General features: G+C 47.0%; 1 protein-coding gene across 1 annotated transcript in view; it reads right to left on the bottom strand.

The window, feature by feature from the left end:
* Positions 1–22,706, bottom strand: part of LOC147637973 (uncharacterized) — a 112,673-nt gene that overhangs the window by 22,435 nt on the left and 67,532 nt on the right. Inside the window, 3 exon segments of the mRNA XM_086797067.1 lie at positions 21,964–22,043; positions 22,305–22,387; positions 22,472–22,563. Of these exon segments, the coding sequence (XP_086653193.1) occupies positions 21,964–22,043; positions 22,305–22,387; positions 22,472–22,563 (255 nt within the window).

Genomic DNA, 22,706 nt, shown 5'->3' with positions numbered 1-22,706 from the left:
CCTCCCTATGTTTCCCTTCAAGGAATATCTTGCTCAATTCCTCACCCCAATTCTTAGAAAACTCATCGTGTACCTTAATAGCTTCGAGGTATCTCAGCCACAGGGCATCCATGGGTTTTCTTCAGAAGGGCATTTCGTTGAGCGATATATCTTTTCTGCTTTCGCCATCTTCTAATGTGTTGGGCATTGGTACGGCCTTGTGATCCAGTCCTGTCATGTGCACAGTGTGTATCTACCGTGTGCTACACGCACGCAAGACTAGCTTCCAGGTTTGGGAAAGCTTGGAGCTAGGCAAGCTGATTGGCGAGCTGAGTTAGGGATAGACTAACGCAAGTATAGACGCAAGTGTGGACGCCCGATGACCGGCCAAGAGCCTATAAAAGGGTGGCCAAGGTTAGTCATCAGTCATATAGAGTCTCGCATGTTTTGTGAGAGCTCTATGGTCTGGAGCCTGGATCTAGTGCAGACGTGCACCTGCTTTACGCAGCCGAGGCCGGCAGCACTATCTCGAGGCCCGCGAGGGTAGCTTCGTGGCGGTATGGGACGTCGCGAGATGGAGATTGGTCGGTACGTCAACCTAGTTAGCTCAGCTCGTGGCTCGATGGGGACATCCAAGACTGTGGGCTTGCCCACGGCTGTCATGGTTGGGAGGTGAGTCAGGCCTGCACCCCCTTCTTGTTTGTTTGGTTTGTTTGAGTTTCGAGTCTCGTACCAAGAGCGTTCTACGAGGAGATCCTTTGGGGTTTTGACAGTGGTATCAGAGCGTGCCTCGTGAACGAGCACGTCAGTAGGTAGAGAAGATGAGGTCGAAGAAAGGTATGTGTTCAAGAAGCTTGCTGTTTTGTTTTTGCATGCTGCTGTTTTTTCAGATAGTATGTGCTTTTTCATCAAAGAAACCCATGATGAGGGTGTAGGTAGATGGTAGGGTTGTTTGCTTTGCAAGAAGAAGGCTGAAGATGCTTGTGCAGTCGCATGAACAAGTTGTGTGAGAAAACAGGAAAAAAAAAGCATGTTTGCTTTTGGTTGAACGCGAGAGGGAGAGCGAGCGAGAGATGCGCAGATGGGATCGTTGGCAGTTGCGTGGTCGTCGTGGGCTACCGGCTGTTGAAGTCGGCCAAGCCTATGCATGAAGTCGGCCAGGCCTACGTAGGCAATCGGCCAGGCCTACGCGGGCAGGCGCCTACACCTACGCCTACGCGGGCAGGCGCCCAGGCCTACGTAGGCAGGCACCTAGGCCAGGCTGGCTGGCTGGCGCCCAGGCCTACGCGAGGCTGGTGCAGGCGCAGGCAGAAGCGAAAGTACCACGGTCAGCGACGGCAGCAGGCAGCCACGCATATCTGAGCGTAGGCGGCGCCGGCAGACACGAAAGCACCTGCAGCTCGATCGGTGACGGCAGTAGCGCAAGTGACGAAAGCAGCAGACGAGCGGCGGTAATTCCAAGGGGAGGGGGGGTAGAGAAAGCATTCGACGATTTGGATGCTTTTGTTTTTTTTTTTAGATTAAACTTTTTTTTTAAGAGTTTAGAGACTCCTCTAAGGTGTGTTTTTTTAAGAAAGCAGAATATATATATATATATATATATATATATAAACACAAAAGCAAAAGCTCAAGTTGCTTTTGGGGAAGGTTATATAAACCCCTTAAGTGGGCTTCTTGCCACACATCTATCTACCGTGTGCTACACGCACGTAAGACTAGCTTCGAGGTTTGGGGAAGCTTGGGGCTAGGCAGGCTGATTGGCGAGCTGAGTTAGGGATAGACTAACAGGCGGGCACCCAAGTATACACGGGCGGGCATCCAAGTGTGGATGCCCGATGACCGGCCAAGAGCCTATAAAAGGGTAGCCAAGGTTAGTCATTAGTCATATAGAGTCTCGCATGTTTTGTGAGAGCTCTATGGTCTGGAGCCTGGATCTAGTGCAGACGTGCACCTGCTTTACGCAGCCGAGGCCGGCAGCAATCTCGAGGCCTGTGAGGGTAGCTTCATAGTGGTATGGGACGTCGCAAGGTGGAGATTGGTTGGTACATCAACCTAGTTAGCTCAGCTCGTGGCTCGGTGGGGACAGCCAAGACTGTGGGCTTGCCCACGGCTATCATGGTTGGGAGGTGAGTCAGGCCTGCACCCCCTTCTTGTTTGTTTGGTTTGTTTGCAGGTTTTGAGTCTCGTACCAGGAGCGTTCTACGAGGAGATCCTTTGGGGTTTTGACAAGTCCCTTCTATATTAGAAACTTCCTCCGATTCCTCTTCAATGGGTTACTAATTGACCATACAAACACACGTAGTGGGATTAGTCCCAAATTCCACGTATTGGATTCCTCGAGATTGCATCACATCTACGGTGGCTAGCACATGCATCTAGTTTTCACTGAAAATCGGAGAAGGAAGTGATGCACACATTTCCACTTTCTCTTTCTCTTTGGAAATTTCCACCGTGGGCTGGCATATTTATGCGGATGTGGTTCGCTCGGTTGTGATCGAATCATTCCCAAACAGTTGCCCTACCATGGGGTGTGCTTTCCATGTCCGCAAATCTATCTTTAGAATTTGCGAGTCCCTTTGAACATACAACTGGTCTAATGCCCAATCGTGCACCAATTTGGATACCCTCATGAAGGGTCTCCCCAATATTATGTCATATGAGTCTGGTTGGCACAAAAAGTCCATTACCACAAATGTATGATGGTAGCGAAACGTAAAGTGTTTGAGTCGCACATTCTCTAAAAGCCGAATGGGTCTTGAAGATGTTCCGTGTGCCATTTTAACAATAAGAACTGCTCTTTTTAGATCAGGCTTTCCCCAATTTTCCCAGATCATTTTGTGATGATGCCGACCCCCGCCCCACCATCCAGGATAGCCAATGCTTGGTATCCGTTATGATGAATTGGGATGATAGCATTAGTGTCATCACTTTCATAATAACGCCCCAATTGATTAACCGGTATTTTGGCGACTCTAGGCATTCTTTCCCTTGCGTGTTTTAAGGTTCTTTCTACTAGAGGTGACTGAATCTCCTCTGCAGTGTCTGGTGGCCTTAGTCAACCCTCTATCCATTCTTTTATGTTAGCCCACAATGTTGGTCAAGTGCGTAGCAGTTATCCCAATGGCATTTGCACGGATGTGGATAGTACAGCTGCGAGACTACCTATGTCTCTGGGCTCTCTAGCAAATGAGGGTTCCTTCCATGTGTGCATCTCATATCCATTCCTAGGAAATGAATTGATGGACTCATCTTCCGCAACCTCCTCAGACATTCTTGACATCAGGTTTTCTTGAGATCCCTCTTCCGACTCTTCTGAAATTGGAGTGGGTACGTCCAATTCCCTTTCCCTTGTTGGTTTGTTTCTGATAATGAAGCTTGAAGAAGCCAGGACCCTAGTAGAGGAGTGTCAAACAACTTCACGAAGCCAAATTACGGGCTAACCGAGCTAGCTTCTTCAGCGTTTGGATATTCACCAACTCCTTTAGGGGTTGATGGTCTTTCCCCTTGCGCTTCTTGGTCACGCACATTTGGTTTGAGAGCTTGATCCCTCCCTTCTGTTGATTGAGTGGATCCAATGTGGATCATATCTTCTTCAAATCCATCCTGAATTGTGACTTTGGTGTCACCTTTACCCAATTTTTTCACCCTCCTCCTCCTCCGAGTTCTAGAAGTGGTTGCATCTGCTGAGTTCTTCCCTTTGTTCCCTAGTTGGGCTTGGGCTCGTGTCAGGACATTCAATGGCGTGATGTTTCCAAGTTGCACACTTATGGTCCGAACGATGACCTCCTTAGAAGTGGAAACAAAACCACTTGCGCGGTATGGGCAATCTTTGATCAAATGATCAATCCAGTACAAGTACGTACTGGCATGTCATTAGGTGGTGCAGTCAATTGTTGAGGTTGATGCCTAGGAACCACATTCTTGTTAGGACATTCGGCGATTCGATGTGGTCCACTGCGACCAAAACACTTTAGTGGCCCTCTCCTCATATTTGTGTTTATATCTTTACCCTTCCACTGTACCATGGTTTGAAACACAGGTACTGGCGTGTTATTCTGTAAGACATAAAATTCTGGTGTAATCTCCGCAACTTCCTCATAGTAATCACCATTGATTTCTACTTCATGCATCATTTCCATATCCTCTCATGGCTCCTCATGAACTCTATATGTCACCACTTCTAGCAAAGCTTGGCACAAATACGTTCTTGAGCTGCGTGAAATTGATCTTATCTTCTAGCTCGAGGGTTCGGAACCATTGATGAGCTTTTCTTTCTATGGTCAGTGAGAAGGCATGAATCATGGTTACATGACTTATTGGCCCGCAGGTTTCAACTTTCACATGTGGACTCAAAGATCTCTACATGTTGGATCGGAACCCCATGCTTCGAGAACTTTTGTATGAGTTTTGAAATGATGTGGATTCATTTGGGATGGTCTTGATTCTAGAACAATGCCTAGTTCGTTGACCATTCCTCAGCCCATATCCGTAGCCATATTCAACAAAGATCTATATTTGGATCCGCCCTTGGTCTTTGAGGAGCTACTGCCCCCTTACCAAGACCTGGTCCTCTTCCAATATTGGCTCTTCTAGGCATTTCTTGTCTATAGGACAGTCCGGCCACTTCATTCTAGATTGCCTTATCATTAGCAGCCTCTGTATGCCTTTCTAGAATCAAGAGCTCCATGTCTTGTAAGAACATGGCATGTTTGATCATTTGCTTGATGTCTTTCTTTGTATACATGCAGTCTTCTACTTCACTTGTTTCCCTCGGTAGATTATCCCCTTCATCGTGGGTTACGAACCCTTTCTCTGCTCTTGGCTCTTTGTTAATGGGCTCTACGTTTGGAATTTCTCCCTCACTCCTGCCCATGAGCCACGTGATTGAAATAGGTTCACATTTCCCATCTCCTTTTGTTCGGCATTAGCCCTTGGAGTATCCAGCTCTTGTTTCCTTAAGCTCAATTCTCGTTGCTGGCGTTCTACTTCAATCCTTTTCAAATCCAATTCTACTTCCTCTGAGGTTGGGAGGAATACTTGACCTATCCTGGTTGCGCTTTCTAAGTCTCTTCTCATTCTTGGGGTGCCAATGTTAGACAGCCTAAAACTTGAAGATTGGATTGGTAATTCTTGTCTTGGATCAAGTCCAGCACTAGTTGACGGACCCGTGCCTGTAGATTGCGCTTCCTCATCGTTGCTGGTTTGAAGACCAAAAAACCCTGGGCTACATCAATGATACCACTAGATCTAGTAGGGAAAGGTGGTTTCTCCTCTTCCCCAAACCCAAAGAATCGTAGCCCTTCTTCCATGGATTCTTCACTACTTGTCTCGACGGTGGTAGATTGTTTAAAACACTCAATTGAGTGCTCACTGAGTGGCCTGAACCAACGCTCTTTTGATAGGAAGATCTTGGGTGATTTGATGCACTGTCGTCAGAAGTGAGGATGTCTCCAATGAGCTTTCCAAACCTCAAGTGCATGCTAATTTGCTACCCCAATTAAATTTTACTAACATACTGTCGATTTGTTTTCTGAGGCCGTGAGAAGGCCAATAATAGTTCATGGCGTGAGAAGTCAGAGAACCGTTCACGTCATGAAATGGTAAACCGTTCACACAGGTGAACTCATTTCTGTACTTTTACGTACTCCAAATTTTACTTGGACTCAGAAATCAACGTTACCTTGTTATAATTTTTACTGGTCTCAAGCCATAGTCACATGGGACACAAAATGGAGACAGAGAACGGGGACGGAAAAGATTGAGAATAGCCATTCCCTGTGACTATAGAGTGACATGGAACGGGAATGGGAACGGGAAGATGCTGCCATCCCCCACATTCCCAAATCAAAAAATGTCCATTCCCTATTACTATGTCTCAAGCACTTCCCTAACCTTAATCTGACAATACCACGTTCGTGAATTGGATCTGGTTAAGTCGTGAAACGGCAGAAACAGTTCACGTCGTAAAATGGAAACAGTTCATGCCGTGAAATGTAAATCGTTCACGTCGTGAAATGGTAATCCGTTCATATGGTGAACTATTTAGTATTTCACGTCATGAAGGAACTTCTGCTAGTTCACAGATCACAATTTTGTCAGACCCGTGGTGTCAAAGATATTAGGATAAGACGACCTATTTTTAGCAAGGTAATCCCGTGAATTATGGCACTAATTGCGGCGATGATTTCGGGAGCATTTCGCATCGTAAGATTGCAAGTAGTAGTTCACGTCGTGAAATATTTTCCTGAGCTTCACGAGGACAATTCCCGCGTCAACAAAAAGGAGTTTGGGTGCAAGTTACCTATCCAGATGCTTCCGAAATGATTGTGCTAGGAATAAAGAATGTAATACGAGTTCAAAACACAACCCATGGCTCCTTATTTTTGCGATTTTTGTGGATTTTTTCAAAGAAACAAAAACAAAGTATCACCCTGCTAGTTCACGTTCACGATTTTGGTGACAAACATCAAAATTGAAAGAAAAAAACATTGGAGCTTTCCTCTAAGGTCACTCCAATACACACCCACACAACAAAACAACCAATTTCTCACAAACTTTCACTTCCACTCAAACCTTATCCATTCATTCCATACACAATGCACTACCAAAATGCAAAGACAATGATGAAACTTGTGTAATGGGGGCTCAAACTCAAAGAGGATGGAAGAAACAAAGGTGTTTCCCCGGCACCGGCACTGGCGCCAAAAATGTTATGGGCTACCACACCTCCAAGAAGGAACTCAATGCATTCACCTTTGGAAAGAGCAATAGAACACAATTGTCGTAGGGCACTTACCAATGCTTCGAGCTTGTGTCCCTTAAGGTCTCCAAGCTCACTTGAGAAGCTCGAATCCTCCAAGCTCCACCTCCACACTGTCACCGTAGAGTCGCTCACGCCACTACACAAGGCAATCACTCTCTCTCACTCCTCCACACAAGCATACGAGTATAGAGAAGGCAGATGTGCTAGAGTACTCTCTCAGTCTCTCTCTTAAGACAAAAGCAAGAACTCTCATAGCACAAAGGGAGATTGTCTCCATTCATTATGAGAAAGTGTCTTTTATACAATTGGCCCTTATTCAAGCTTGGACGCCCAAAACTTATTAACTAAGGCCTTGGGTGGCCAATATCTCATAATGTACAACGTTAAAAGTGCCTTTGCATGACACTTATTAATGTCCTCAAATGGAGGAGCATATTTGTTAATCCAAAATGGGATTAACAATAACAGCATTGGCCTAGTTTACATACAAACCCGACCACATGTGTCAGCTCTAGTTTACATACAAACCCGACCACAGGAGTCAGCTTTTTCACTGGGACACCTTCTTCCATAACTTAAAGACCAGATTTCTCTCTCCCCAGTATTTGACCAACCTAGCAGATGAATTGTATAGATTCAAAGAGAGAGAGAGAGAGAGAGAGAGAGAGGACACTAGTCATCGTGTTCAAACACGCATAGCAAAAGTGCTGAATTCGAAGAAGAGGAAAAGCAACTAGACTATTGTAGAGGAAGGTGAACTGTGGTGTTCATGAATGTTGCCAAACTACCATCTTCATCATCCTCATCATTAGGGAGTGGCAACAACATTATCAAAAGGCTATGGGCCTTCATCATGTTGTAGCTCAAAGAGAAGATAAGTAAAAACAAAGCTTGAATATCAATAATAACCTTAGATGTTACAGTTTGCTAAAGGGCTTTCACACCATTTAAAGAGTTATAAGAGTATAAATATTTGGAGAAAGGATGATTGACAAAATGAGTTGAGCAATGGAGATTGACGAGGGGATAATTAAGAGTAAGAAGTGTCATCCTATTGGGTTTTTTTTGGGAGGGGGAGGGGGGGGGAGAGAGAGAGAGAGAGAGAGAGAAAGAGGGGGGGGGAGGCACAGTAGACTGACTACACCACAAGGGAGAAATAAGAAGCTCCAAGTCAAAGTAGAAGAAGACTGGCAGGAAAAACCTAAATGAAAGCTTAGAGATGCAACATTAGAAGAAGATGGGCACATCGAGGCAACGGAATGGAACCTCTACAACCAAGTTAGAAGAAGACAAGCAAGCGAGGATGACCAGAAGGAATGCAAAGCCATACAAGTACAGGTGTTTATCTAGGACCAAGAGGTCCTGGGTTCTTCTCCACATGGTGCTTCCTCGGCAGCATTACCTACTGACAGATAAAAAAGCGCCTACGGGTGGTGCAAAATGGTAACTACAGGAGAATCTTGGGCTTCAGGCCAGTCGAGAAAGACCCAAGAAAGAGAAGAAGAATGGACTTTCTATTCAGTAAGGTCATAGTTGTTTCTCGTACCATTACGAACCCATTCGTACCGTACGGTTCGTATGGTACTGTGCAGTGCCGTACGATATCGTACGGTACGAGCCCCCTCCCCCCCCCCCCCACAAAAAAAAAAAAACTTTGCGAAAAAATTCCCAAATGTTTTTAAAAAATATAGAAACCCTCCTTAACGAAGATCCCCAATGCCCGCAATACTTTGCAACTTTCATATCCTCTCAGTATTCCATATGGGGTTGTTGAGAGACCTAAAAAATCTGGCAAGGTAGACTGGTAGTGTTCACTTGATTGGTAGGATGACTACATCACTTGGAGATCCTGGTATAGGTAGGCTACACAGTTAGATTCTCAAGTTATGTGCGAGGAAGAAGATTTGGACATGGCCATTTTGATCTAGAGAGGAGTCCTTAAACCTATCACCCTAGATGGAGTCCCTAAACCTGTCACCCTAGATGCACTGCTCGTATTTGTGTAAGGACGATCCCTTAGTCATAAACGCTACAGTGGGAGACCTTTGGTATTGCATTACCCATCCACGTTCTTTTTTGGAGACAATCGGAAGATCCAACTGGGAGAGACACATATCCATGTTCTGGTTCCTCAAGCACTGTAGACACCTCCCCCCAACCTTCCCTCACATTCAAGCTTGAAGCTCCATAGGTTGTAAGTGTTTTAAAAAAAACCGTATTTTATCGTACGGTATCCGAAAATTTCATATCGTACCAAAAATTCCCGTACGGTATCGTATTTTCGTACCATGACAACTATGAATAACATAGGCTATCCAGCAAGCCAAAGAATGCAAACTACAAAAAAAAAACTGAACATCAACGTCATCAAGATAATGCTGCAATATAAAGGAAGCAAAGAAGCAAACAAACTTTTGCAAAAATCCTAAGATGCTAAGCCACACTCACATAGTCACAAAAAAAAAAAAACATGTTTCGCCTCTTTGATGCCCCTAAACGTTTTTAAAAGTTTTCAAAACCTCTTTGTCATAGGCGTTTCAAAAAAAAAACATGTTTCGCCTCTTTGATGCTCCTAAACGTTTTTAAAAGTTTTTAAAACCTCTTTGTCATAGGCGTTTCACCCAAATATTAAGGGTCCTTTTTTCGTGTGCACCTCTTCGCGTGTTTCTCCTCCCATGATGTCTCTTTCGCTTCCTACTTGCGCAGCTGCTGGCAACAGTTGGCTTCCCTACACTGCTTCGTTCTCCTCTTCTTCTCCTTCCTTCTCCTGCTTTCTCCTTCCTCCCTTCTGCCCCTTTCCCTCCTTTTCATCTCTCCCTCTCTCCTATCGTGCTGTGCCTTTGTCTGAGCAGGTTGAGAACTATTGTTGTGGGCTGCCCAAGGAAGTGCATGACTATTGCATAAAGACTCGAGTAACAAATATGTCGCAGATGATAGAGAATGCTATGACGGCAAATGCGTTACTCACTGGAGTCTCATCTGGATTTAAAGGAAGTAAAAGCACGAGCAAGAAATCTGAAAAGTCAGGGCATGCTTCGCGTGATGCAAAAGGTCTACAGAGAAGTCGTATAAGAAGTTACCCATGCCCAAGAGAACTCCTGAGGAGAGACAGACTTTGATGGATGCTAGGAAGTGCTTTTTCAGTAATGCCGAGGGACATATGTCTTTTAATTGTCCCAAGCGTAAGCCCCAAAAGGACTCTGAAACCGATCCCGTCAAATGGGAATAGACTCCGTTGGACACCCACACGCGTAAATAGCACAACTTAAATATCACAATATGAATGGACAACTCAATAACAACTGAAAACTGAAATGAAATGAAATGATGATCAATGGATACCAACACTGGGGCCGAAACAGGCCGACCCCCCCTCAATATATGATATATTATTGGGAGTATTTAAGTGATACAATGCTCCATGGGTTCAATGAACCAGATGATGTCCATGTACAACTGAGATGAATACAGTTACCAAACAAGAGACTTGAAGTAGACGTTCGAAGGAGAGCGATCCACTGGAAGAAGTCTAATCTCTACGGTCCTGTGCCTTCACTGGAATCCACAGAGAGCGCCCAACTGGTATTCCAGGACCACGCACAAACAGGCGCTCCTGTACTAACACACTAGCCTTATTAGCCAGCCTTGGTACACACATCAGCCGCCACTTCCCTATCTCAAACCATGTGTAAGAGTTAAAGAAAGTAGACAAATAAGTGTAAAAGAAAGTAGACAAATAAGTGTCAAACTGCATGTAATAGACACATAGGCAATGTTCTTTTATGAACCTTCATGGAGCCTGATTGTTGTTAATCCCCCAAATATATTTTTGGATGGGGGGAGCATGGCCCATGGTATCACCCATCGCCTGGACCTTCCTACAATCAACAGGAACCTTCCATGGTCTATAGGAGAGTTAAGTTGGCACTCCAAAAAACTCAGCAAAAGCAAAATAAAGCAGCAGACCGCACAGACGTGCATTAGAGTTTGCATTGGGTGATTGGGTTCTTTTGCGATTTGAGAAAGCTAGGCTCATAAAGATGAAGAGTAAAGAGCGCTTATTCCCTAAGTTTGAGCATGCGCTATTATGGACCTTTTCAGGTATTGGAAAAGATTGGTGAGGTGGCCTATCGTTTGAAGCTACCAGATCACGGGAGGATCCACAATGCATTTCATGTGAGTCTACTTAGACCTTTCCGTGGGGATGTGCCTGAGAATGTATCAGATCTGGCTCAGCCAGAAGTTGAGGAACTTGATGAGGTTCTTATTCCAGAGCAAATACTGGCACATAAGGAAAGAAAGGTACGAGGTAAAGTTTCCTCTCGCTATCTTGTGAAGTTCAAGAACTATTCACCGATGGATGCGAAGTGGATGGAGGAGGGTGACTTAGCAGATTCACCTCAGGTTTTGCAGCTTTATCTCGATGCCTTTGAGCTGGAGCCGACTCTTGTTACGGCTCATTCAGGTTCAGCAGAGCATGGGTCTAGAGAATTGCCTGATGCTCAAGAGGGGGGTAGCACCTCCGCTCCCTTGATACAGACAGGCTCAGATGACATCTAGAGGTCGCTTGGTGCAGCTTTTGTCTCACCCGAAGGTACTGATGGCTAACAGTACATCTGTTTATGGGACTTCTATGATATATGTGTACTAGTCACATTGGATGTTGTGGTTGTGTATGGTTCACAGTGGTATACAACTTGGACTATTACTACACCATTGGTTTGCAGTGAATGTTGCTACATATGCATGGCTTAGAGAGATTGGGACGCTGATCTTGCCATATTATACTTTTCATTTTAGATGTCTTGCTGTATCACCAGATTGCAATCGAGGACGCTTGCCATTTTTCAAGAGGGGGGTATGTCATGACCCTGTGAAATTGGTACAGCACAAGTGTGGGCATGGTGGTCGGTGAGCAAGATAAACAGTTAATTGTTCATACTTGGGTGCCCGAACAAAAGGTTAATTTGTGGACATCCCCAAGTGTGAAGGGGGACCTAGAGATTAAAGTTATTAAAGTTTATAACCTTGGGTGGCCCCTAGGCATAAGTGGCCCCTAGGAAAGTTCCAATAAATTTTATGAGGCTCCTAGGATAAGTTTGGGGAGGGTTACTCCACTTTTAGAGTACACGCCTCCCTCTCTATCTCTCTCTTGCTTTTTGGAAAAGGATGGCAGAGGGGCAACGCGGAGAAGAAGGCATGAGGGATTCTCAAAAACAGGGCGCTTGTTCTCTGGAGGAGGGTCGCCTGAAGGGATACGTACAGGCTGCTCGGCCGGTTCTCTCCATAGGCATACAGTCGGGCTGCAATGTCTACAGGCAAGCGGCTGTAGGACAATAGCCGTACAGAGCTGGGCGTGGGCTTTTGCGAGCGTCTGCAGGACAGTTGGTGCAGGCGGCTACAAGACAGCTGGTACAAGCGGCTGCACAACAGCTGGTACACAGAGAGTTGGGCGAGGAAGACAGCAGGCGGGCTATTGACAGGGCAACAGGCGCAGCCACATACATTGGGAGTGACGTCTCAGCGACGAGCGGAGGAGATTCGAGCTAGGCGACGACCCAGACTAGCCGACTACCAGACACCACGACTACACCACAGAGAGATCGCGGCCATCCGGTCTCGACACCAGCAGGAGGTCAAGGAGGAGCTAGCACATTTTCGCTCTGATCTAGTACGCATGTTCCAGACATTTACAGCATCCTCAGATCGGATGTATGACATATTGTACCCAAACTATGGGACTGGATGGAGTTATGAGTAGATAACATATCATACTTGTATCACCCCTTCAGCATATAGAGATGCATTAGTAGCCCTAGTACTCCATCCACACCCTCTCGTTTGTACACCACCATTGAGTCCCCTATGGTCGTGTTGTCATACTTGTACATTTTATTCTCACTCCACATTTTCCTCTTGATGACTAGAGGAACATCATTGTACTACTTGTTTGTCTCATAGGCCAATTTTGGCCTTTTGCAGACGTTAATATATCTTTCTTTCTTTCTCTCTCTTCCCCTCGTGTGAGCCCTGGAGGGCAAAGGCGGGTGGCTGCAATTCAGGACAGCATACACTACACTCTCAGGGCTGATGTTTCTGACGAGGATTGGACTAAGGGACAGCAGTGTACCTGCTGAATATCTTTCTCTCTCTTTCCACTGGCTTACAACTGTTTCAGAGTTGTTTCATCTTGCCCTTTGTGAAAGGAGGGGTGTGGCAGTTTAAAGGGTGGAAACAGAGTTAGATTGTGGATTTGTTCTTTGGCTGAGTTTGAGGGTACAATCATGGAACAGCCAGATGCGTGCTCAAGGCTTCCCTGTTGCATTGTCTTGGTTGATTAGAGGAGACAGTAGTGTGTTGCTTTTGTGGGACACAGATCTATGTGTGTATCCTCTATGCTAAGTGTAAACCGGCCTCGATCTTCAGACAAAACCAAAGGGCGGTGCAAAAACAAACTTGCACACAAAACACTTCAGCATCTTTGAGGAACAAGAAAAGGAAAACAAACAGGGAGAGCTAGAGTGCTCCTGCAAACAGTACAAGAACACCGATTGGCCCCAAAACGCAGTGGCACCCCTTGCGGTATTTCTTTAATTGATTATAAGAGCTTTGATTACAATAAGGCTGGAAACTTAGCCGTCACAGTAGAACTGTTGAAGCCTGCAAAGACCCTACATGGCTTCATATCCACTCGGCATCCACAAACAAGTCCAACCATTGTTCACATCAAAAGACTCTCACACATTGAGTCCTGCATACAGAAGCTTTCTCCCATGATCAGGGCTGCCACAACCATCCATAGCCTCTCCCATGAACAGCATCACACCCTGACACATCCAGTGCTTCTGCATCACAACACAAACTCCCAAAATGTCTCTCATAAGAGAACTCGCATCACACCACAGCATACCATACAGTAGACACACCTGTACACTCCCTCTCTACCTTCCAAGGATACTATCCATCTCTGTGATGGATTCCCTGTCCCCTGTCCAATCAGTAGCAAGGCTGTACCAAACATGTGTCCACTCTGTGACCGCTGCTGCCTGCATGTGACCTATATCCTGCAGAACCATAAACATGTTTCCTCGAGAAACCTACGACCTAATTCCACGTGAAACCCTTAGGCCTGTTTCCCTTTGAAACTTTTGTCTTGTTTTCATACAGAACCATTCACAGCACCATTCAACAACAGTGCCAACAACGGCATACATCTAGTTACCTGTTCCCTCATGAAACATCTGGAAACATAGAGATGCCCATAACTGTAGGTCCCTCTGTTACTTTCTAGCAGGAAGAAAACAATATGCTCCATGAGCACGCAGCCATGCGAGCTTGCATCACTCCCATGCCAAGAAACACTTTCAATTGACCTGTACTTGCAGCCAGAAACCCAAGCACATAGCTGAATTTGCAGCCAACCAAAAACAGCCCATAAACAGTCTCAAAATTGCTCATGTTCGTAGCCACATGCACTGCCATGAAACAGTCCATAAACCCTTTCCAAAGCAGTCTCGAACCAAAGCAAAGAGAAGCTGAAAGTTCCATCAGTTGAACGCCATCGACATGATGTCTATGTTCATGAAAACCCAGCCCCTATCCGCCTTTATGTCCAAAGAAACCAGCCCCCGGCCACCAAGGAGAAGAGCACGCAGCCCTGAGCGCCTGCACTACAGTCCTCCTAAGCACCAAGCGAGAGAGCGAGAGAGAGAGAGAGAGAGAGAGAGAGGAGCATGTGCCGCAGCTTCAGCCCTCATCCGTTAGCTTTTGCACACATAGAAAAGTGCCCAAAAGCCCCCTGTTTTCTCCCAAAAAGCAAGAGAGACAAAGAGAGAGTGACCTGTCTTCAGTCTCCAGAACCTCCCCCAGACTTGCGAAGAAATGAAATGAAATGATATATTAACGTCTCTAAGAGGCCATAGTGGCCTATGAGACCAAAACTGAGAGTACACCTGAAGTTGGTGTCTCATCAAAGAGAACAACTAAATGAGACTAAAAAGTACAATAAACTGATTGTCCTACAGTTATAAGAACAGAACTGTAAGACTCCGAGATGATACTGAGTAGAAAATACTGAACAATGTATATCAGGTAGATCCATGTATGCTGATCAATTGAAGTGTGCCCTCTCGATAGATCAAGTATCTTTGCTATGGGGCTATCTAGAATGGAGAGGTCGTAGAAGCGAGGTAGGCGCCTCCGATGCCGAGTAATAATGGCTCTGATCTGGCGATGGTGAGGATGTCGTGGTCGGGATCCAGGTGGGCGTGGCCGACGAGCACGACATAAGATAACTGCTCTATCAGTGGTGACTCCCTTGGAGCGTGGTCGGTGCCCCGATGGCCCAATGGAGGAGGTATCAGGAGGTGTGTGGGTTGGGTTGCTGGTGCTGGTGCCGGTGCCGAAGAAATCTGTAAGGGTCCTCTGTCTAGGTACATCATGGCTCGGCCTCCTATCTGCCAAGAGGGTCTCTCTGTGTCTCCTGAACTCAAGTAGAAACAATCCCAGGCATCTCTGATCCTCAAAGTCCATGACCCTGCGTAACGGCCCAAAACCCGGCAGTGGTATCTCCCTCGGATCTCATAATAGACTGTACATCGGCAAATGTAGTGTTCCTCTGTCTCTACCTCCTGGTAGCATGGCTGACAAATGCGGTCATCCACGATCTGATGCACATATCGCCCTGTCTCAATCCGCAGCTGATGTGATGAGGTCCGGATCTGTCCAATGGCACAACATATCCCATGTGATAGGTGTGCATCCATGTACGCCGGGCGGGTGATAAAATCATCCGGTGAGAGGTGTAGAAAATGGCTCTTTTAATGAGTCATTTTCGTGCCCAAGGACTCAAGGGGGCCAGTCCATGTCCTCTGTGTGTCCACTCTGATGATATCCATCCTAATCACGCGGTTTTGCTCTGAGCGGGTGAGATCTAAAAATGGACAATCCAGACTGTACTGAAAGGGTGGTAGTGCCTCTATCCGCAAACCATGTAGGTCAAACCATGATCTCATCTGAGCGTACCAACAATGAGTATCTCCATCAAGGGGGCTAGTCCATGTCCTCTCTGTGTCCACTCTGATGATATCCATCCTGATCACGCGGTTTTGCTCTGAGCGGGTGAGATCCAAAAATGGACAATCCACACTGTACTGAAAGGGTGGTAGTGCCTCTATCCGCAAACCATGTAGGTCAAACCATGATCTCATCTGAGCGTGCCAACAATGAGTATCCCCAACCATGAGAGAGAGAGATCGGCTGTGCGCTTCCTGCAGCCCGACAGTCCTCCAAGGAGAAAAGCACATATCTCTACTGCATCTGCCCGTCCAGCCCTCCTTGCAGACCTGTCCGCTTCGAAAGCAGTTTTTGGGTTTGCTCACATAATGGACCAGCCCTTACTACTGCTGACCAAAGTCCACCAACATCTATAGGTTGTAACATCATTAGTTGTTTCATTAGTGTGACATCCACTAGTTGAGGCAACATCTCTCCAAATGCGCGAGACAGCAAGTCTCAGTCTTATTGTTTTTTTGGGGGTCTGCCAAGCATTTTTATCTTGCTTTTCTTTCACCATAGATTCTGGCATAGGAGAACTAGTGGAAGTAATTTTCATTTCGCCTTTGTCCATGTTAACATTTGAGGCTTATCATACATTTTCCCTTTTTGGGGTTGCACTGTTCCCGCCAAAGTATTCTCATTCGATAGCATTGCAGTGGCTGGTGGTTGCAATAGCACAGTCGGACACTATGATTGCATATGACCAAATTTTACATAAACGAAGCAAGAGCCAACAAATCTTCCCCATTTAAGTTCAGAATAGATATCCTGGGAGGGCATGCCAATCATCTCCACATCAAAACCAACATCTCGTGGTGTGGGTTTATCAGTATCTACTGGCATATATGATACAAGTAGTGCCACATGTGAACATGGGCAAACCAAGGGCACTTTTTCCCTTTGGGTGTTTCCCCTTGGAGATCTGGTGTGAAAGGACACCTTCTAGCTCCACACATTCCAATGCAATCTATTCTTTGCATCTCTCATCATCTTGTGTGTGCCTGCCTTGCCTATGAGTGTGTTGTTGCCGTGCCTAACCCTAATTCAATTCCTGCAGCTCCCCTCCAAGGCCAAGAGTATCCCACAATATGCAAACCTATTGACATTTCAATTCGAGCGTGGGGGCATACAACTTTACCGAAGGTCAACTACCTCCACTCATACAGGGCACTTATGCCTTATGAGACTCTGATGATACTTAGTTGGCAGCCAAGGGTAAACATGTACTAGTTGCTGACCGCGGTTTTTCCAGCAATATTTGTTTGAATTGTGGATCTGTGAATATCACTTCAAAAAATCCACGGTCAGCTTTATGCACACCAACTACAAAGCAGCCCCCAAGCAATGCTTTAAGCCATTGTGTGACATCTGCTAGGTCTGGCATTTTCGCAAGGAAAAAAAGGACTACAACCTTCTGAGCCAGATTCATCAGGATTAAGCATTACATGTCCAGGATCTTTGACACAGAATTCAAGCGCAAGAGTCTCGCAAACTTTTTTGATTTCAGTAAAACCTTCATGGAGAGTGTCTGCAAATGGCAGCAATTCAGGATTGTCACAATGTAAAGGAAAAACATCTAATGAGAACTTGTCTCCTCTTTATATCTACACGCTTGGAAGTTTGTATTGGATCCATAATTGTGAGACCGTAAAAAAAAAAGAAAAAAACCCCAAACACACACACACACACACAAAGAGAGAGAGCAGGTTTGAAGAGACAAAGGGCAACCAAATACTACAAGACACACATATACAGAAGATCCGAGGCTGTGCAAAATCAGAAGTGACATGGAAGAAACGTTTTAGCAAAGGTGATGCAAGGAAGGCCAGCCAGCAGTAGAAGTAAACGAAGGTCAACAGGAGCAGTCAAGAGCAAGCGACTAGGGTTCAACGACAGTAAGCAGGAAGCGCCAGCAAAAGCAGCAAGATTACAGAAGAAACGGGCAGATAGGATTGGCAAACAGACCAGTACACAGGAAAGTCGAGCAGAGCAGCAGAAAGGAATGGCGAGCAGTCCAGCAGGTCAACAACATAGATGGACAGACCAGTAGATAGTGTTGACGAACAAAACAGCAGATGGCGTTGGCAAGCAGAATAGAACAAGCAAGCTGGACACCACCATCACACAAACCTCTCTACACACACACACACACACACACACACACACACACACAACCAATTGTGCATTTTGGATAGAGAATAAATATAAACCAGCTAGCTGTAACTTGGACAAAGACTCTAAAAGAAATATGCATGTTTGCTAAGGTCGCAAAAAGTGAAAAGTTCATGTTATTTCCCAAACTTTTCTTTTTTTCGGGAAAAAGATCCTTCAATTAGTTAAAGAAAAAACAGCCACAACCAGCTAAGTACAGCCATGACGGAATAAATACAACTCGCCTCATATAAGGGTAGGAAACAAATGATCATAAGGGATGCTTCTCCTCTGGCTGGCCGGTCTGTGATGAGGAGAAGGCTATCTCATACAGAGGGAGAGAGAAGCGTGGGAGTGGGGGGGTGTGCAGAACCACAGGTGACCTATAATGCCAAATGGGGTCACCGTCTCTATCTATGAGGAAAGGGCCAGGCCTCCAAAGTCTCAAGAAGGCTTCTCGCCGCTTTAGCATGCAGTCAGGTGTGAATGATATCAAGCCATATGCTCCTGATGGTCTCAGCCGGCGGAGTGTGGGTACCCTCGATGGCCCCACTACATCTAGCACGCCAGATGTGCCAAGCTGCTATGCTAGTGCAAATCTCCCATCTCTGGCATGAGCCTGGTCGCCAGTCTCACCTATAGGTGAGGCTGTGACTGGTACTGCTGCAATACGATGGTGGCAAACCTGAAGGACTAGAGCTCCCCCATCCTCCTCATAAGTCCTAACCACTCCAGCCTCGGTGGCCCAAGCGACAGTACCCCAAGTGATGATCCGGGTCGATGTCTTGTCCATCCTCCTCATAAGTCCTAACCACTCCAGCCTCGGTGGCCCAAGCGACAGTACCCCAAGTGATGATCCGGGTCGATGTCTTGTCCATAGCAAAGATGTGGAGAATCCTCTCCCAAATCTGTTGAGCCTTCGGGCAATCCCAAAGGCAATGTCGCTGAGACTCCTAGGGGTGGCCGCACTGCGGGCAAGCTGCTCCGACCTCCCACTGCCAGCCAAGTACCAACCGCCAAACTCCTGTGTGCCATCAGCGAAAGAAAGTGTGATCTTCCTCGGCTGAAAGCTATCCCAAAGCCTCTTCCAAAAATCTGAAAGGAAGCGCTGTGATAGGCCCTGAGACTGCCAGTGTGCTGCTGCTGCCGGTGTGCCATCTATCTCAGGCATCTGGATCCTACAGCCAAGACCCGTTGTATACGCAAAGAAGGGGGCATCCAGAGTCTCCTCCCGATCCGTGGGACCATGCCAACCAAGTCCACTCTCCCGGGTCCCACTGCAGTTGCGTGAGAGGTCGGTACTCCCAAATCCATAGCCACCATAGTCTCTCCTAGCCACCTTGGCCGGTGCTAGATCTATGTGCCATTCCCGTGCTCGAAAACAAATCACCCTCACCCTCTGCAAGGTGCAGCCTCTGAAATCCTCCAAGGGGAGCTCTGATCTCTCTAGTCTGCCATGGGATCCCATAGAAAAAGTGAGCAGACCATTGTCCTCATGTGCTCCATGGACCACCACGAGGATATCGCGTCTGGTAAACACGCCTAGCCACACCGGGGAGGTCGGGTCTGAATAGGAGTCAGCCACTCGTGAGGAATAGCTAAGTCAATGTCGATGCTGAGCCTATCTATCTATACCTCGGATCCCTGTCAAGCCTCTCTCTTGCTCCTCCTGAGGTAACTATGTGTGTGCAATCCAATCTCCGAAAGACCTCGCTGGGCCCATGCTCAAGGGCCCCATGATACATGCGTTCGGGCCCCTAGCATGTGGCCACTGGGTAAACGGATCACGGAGTTCAAGACCAAAGCCTTCCGAAGCTGCTTCTCTAAGGCAACTGGAACAATCTGTCTGAGGGCAGGCCTCAAATGATCCGAAGCACGAAGTAGAGTGGCTGCAAATCTGTCCTCAAAGGTTGGGCTAAAACCACGGGCTCGCATCTCTGTGAGGATCCATCTAGTACTCTGCGGCCACGAGTCCTCAAGGCTCGGAGTGCCGGCTGAAATCCAGGCCAAGAGGAAATCCTTCCAAGGCTCACCACCGGATAGGAGTCCTCTAACAGTCAGCTTGCCCAGCAGGGCACAGCTCTGTATGGCGTGATCGATGAGGCCAACCCCCCTCTGCTACATGGCTAAATGATCACTCTCCATGCCACCTTGGCCCTGGCTGGCTTCCCATCACTTCCGGCCCACAAGAAGTTCTGGATCAAACGTTGTACCAGACCAATACATGCCCGAGAAAAGGCCCATCACGAGGTGATGTACCACATGCTGGCAAGCAGTACCTAGTTCGCCACCACTACTCTGCCGGCTAAGGATAGCCTCGTCGAGCTCCAGTATAAAAGCTTGTTCCAAATACTCAAAGAAGCGGAGCGAGCTGCTGCTCGGGAGGGAGATCAATGCTAACCTGGCAACCGAGGCAGCGGACTGGAGTGCCCCTCGGGATCCACTGGAAAGCCTCAACTACACCAAGTCAGGGCGGGTGCTGACCCTACCCAAAAACCACACAACTTGTGCCAATTGATCTATGCTCCTGATGGGCGGGAAATCTCGATCGCCTCCGCGAGTTTCTGGAGATTCCTACCATCTCCTGAAAGGTAGGCTGTTGTGTCGTGTGCAAACTGAGTCCAAGAGCTCCTCCTGCGTTCCGAGGGGAAGGCGCAATCCTTGAAGTCCGCTCACCTGGGCGGAGAGAAAACTACTCATGGCCTTGGCGACCAATAGGAAGAGGTACGCTGCCAGAGGACAGTCCTGTCGAACCGAGCGGGAAAGGGGGAATCTGTCGCCAAAATACTCCACTCTCTACATAATGGGGTCGCTCCGAAGGCTAGGAATATCTAGATATCATGTGAGGCACAGAATCCGACGAGGCAACACAGATGCGGAGGGATGGAATCCCGGTTGCTCGTGCGAGGGCCGAGGCAACAGTGTTGGGCGGGGGGGGGGGGGGGGGGTCAAAGGCGGGGGCAGGGGGACAGAAGGGGTGCAGAGGCGCAGGCAGACACGAGCGCAAGCGGGAGCAGGAGGGGGCGAAGATGGGAGCAGGGGAGGAGGCGCAGGCCGGCAGGACAGGGGGGAGGGGCAGACACGAGGCAAAGGGAGGAGGTGCAGATGCGAGCAGGGCAGCGAAGGGGGGAAGAGAGGGGGGGCACAGGCAGAACCGACAAGCAGGTGGGGGGAGCGCAGCTCTCTAGTTGATTTTGGTTATTTCCCAAACTGGACATGGAACGAACTGCAATCTCGACTCAATGAGAGTATGGCATCCCCACTCATGTCATGCCCAAAAGTAAGTGCTGGTTCATGCATAAAGAACAGTTTGCACAGGACAATTTAGGTGCATGCCAATGACCGGTTGACAAATGCCTAGCTGCCAAAGTGACTCAAAAAAGGCTATGGCTGTAAACCCCTTTAGTAAGGTCCAAAAACTTTGAAATAATGGCCACAACTTCTGGTCGTCCAGGGTGAAAAGACCCTAAAATAATGCCATGTCTGCCAACCAGAACCCCCCCCCCCCCCCCCCCCAAAACAAAAAGCAACCCACTCAGTAGCAAACACAACCCGCAACCCCTTCTGTGCCCTACAGTGCGTCCAGCACCACAGAAGACAGCAAGAAGTTCTAAGTATCATATTTTACTAATTGATGAGCCAATGTAAAGTTACCTTATAGTGAAAGACACTCACCGATTAACTATGCTAGTGAGGATTAGGTCATTTATGGGCATTCCCAAGGGGTGAAGACCTTAAGAATCAAGGCTAGGTCTGGCTCAAGCGCCACAGATGGAAGTTGAGTCCAGGTGGTATGGGATACCAGAGCTTGTTTTGGTATAGCCTCAGCCTCAGAGAGGTGGCTGGGTGGTGAGCAAACCGGAAGGTCCAACGAACTTACAGGAGTATAGTCCAAACTGTATTGGTGCAAATTATAATATTCTCTCTCATGGGCGCCTTCAACAGTTTTGAAAGACATCAACGAGCATGCCACATGCAAATCAACATGAAATGGTGAGGTAGGGTGCCCACACCTTCAAAAGCTTGCGGATGATGGGAGTCTTCTTATAGTCCTTCTTACTTTGCTTAATCATGTTGTGCAGTATCTGCATACCTGACCAAATTAGCTCATAATGTCAAACCCACAGATCACTTTTTCAACCACCAATAGCTCTGGCAATAAAAAGTTTCATCATCTAACAAAAACGAGTCTGGCATAGAGGTGCATTCTCCCAGGGAACAATGGGCAGAAGATAATCACTCTCAAAATCCCTCTCCTAAAACAGACACAAAATTGCTAAACCAAATACCAGAGAAAATACAGCATGAAATTCAGGTGAGCACAGAGCAACTTGAAAAAAGTGAATGAAAGTACCATTTTTATTGACGATTCCCATAAGGATGGCCCGTGACTGAGTCTTCAGCGAAGCATCCAGTACCATTGAAAGATCCCTTGTACTGCAGAAAGTTAACTAGGCTATTAAGCTAATCATGTGTACCCTTCCAAATACCCAATAGCATGCAAAGCTCACTTTATCACACCTTCTAGATGTCTCTCCATTGACTGTGTCACCAGATGCAGCTGTTACCACCAAAAGCTTCAAATAGCGAGTTGCTGCCTCTTCAGCATGACACTGGAAATAAAAGAGATGACCAAGCCAATGAGGTGGTAGATCAAGTGGTGAAGTGTGTCTTGGGACCGGGAGGTCCTGGGTTCAAACCCCCACTAGGTGCTTCCTCGGCGGCATCACCTATGGGCGAACAAAAGCGCCTACCG

This window comes from Cibotium barometz, chromosome 5 (genome assembly GCF_041138505.1).
Source record: "Cibotium barometz isolate CiBa-2024 chromosome 5, ASM4113850v1, whole genome shotgun sequence".
Lineage (NCBI taxonomy): Eukaryota > Viridiplantae > Streptophyta > Polypodiopsida > Cyatheales > Cibotiaceae > Cibotium > Cibotium barometz.
The sequence above is the reverse complement of the archived record's forward strand: the minus strand, read 5'-3'. Positions and strand labels throughout refer to the sequence as shown.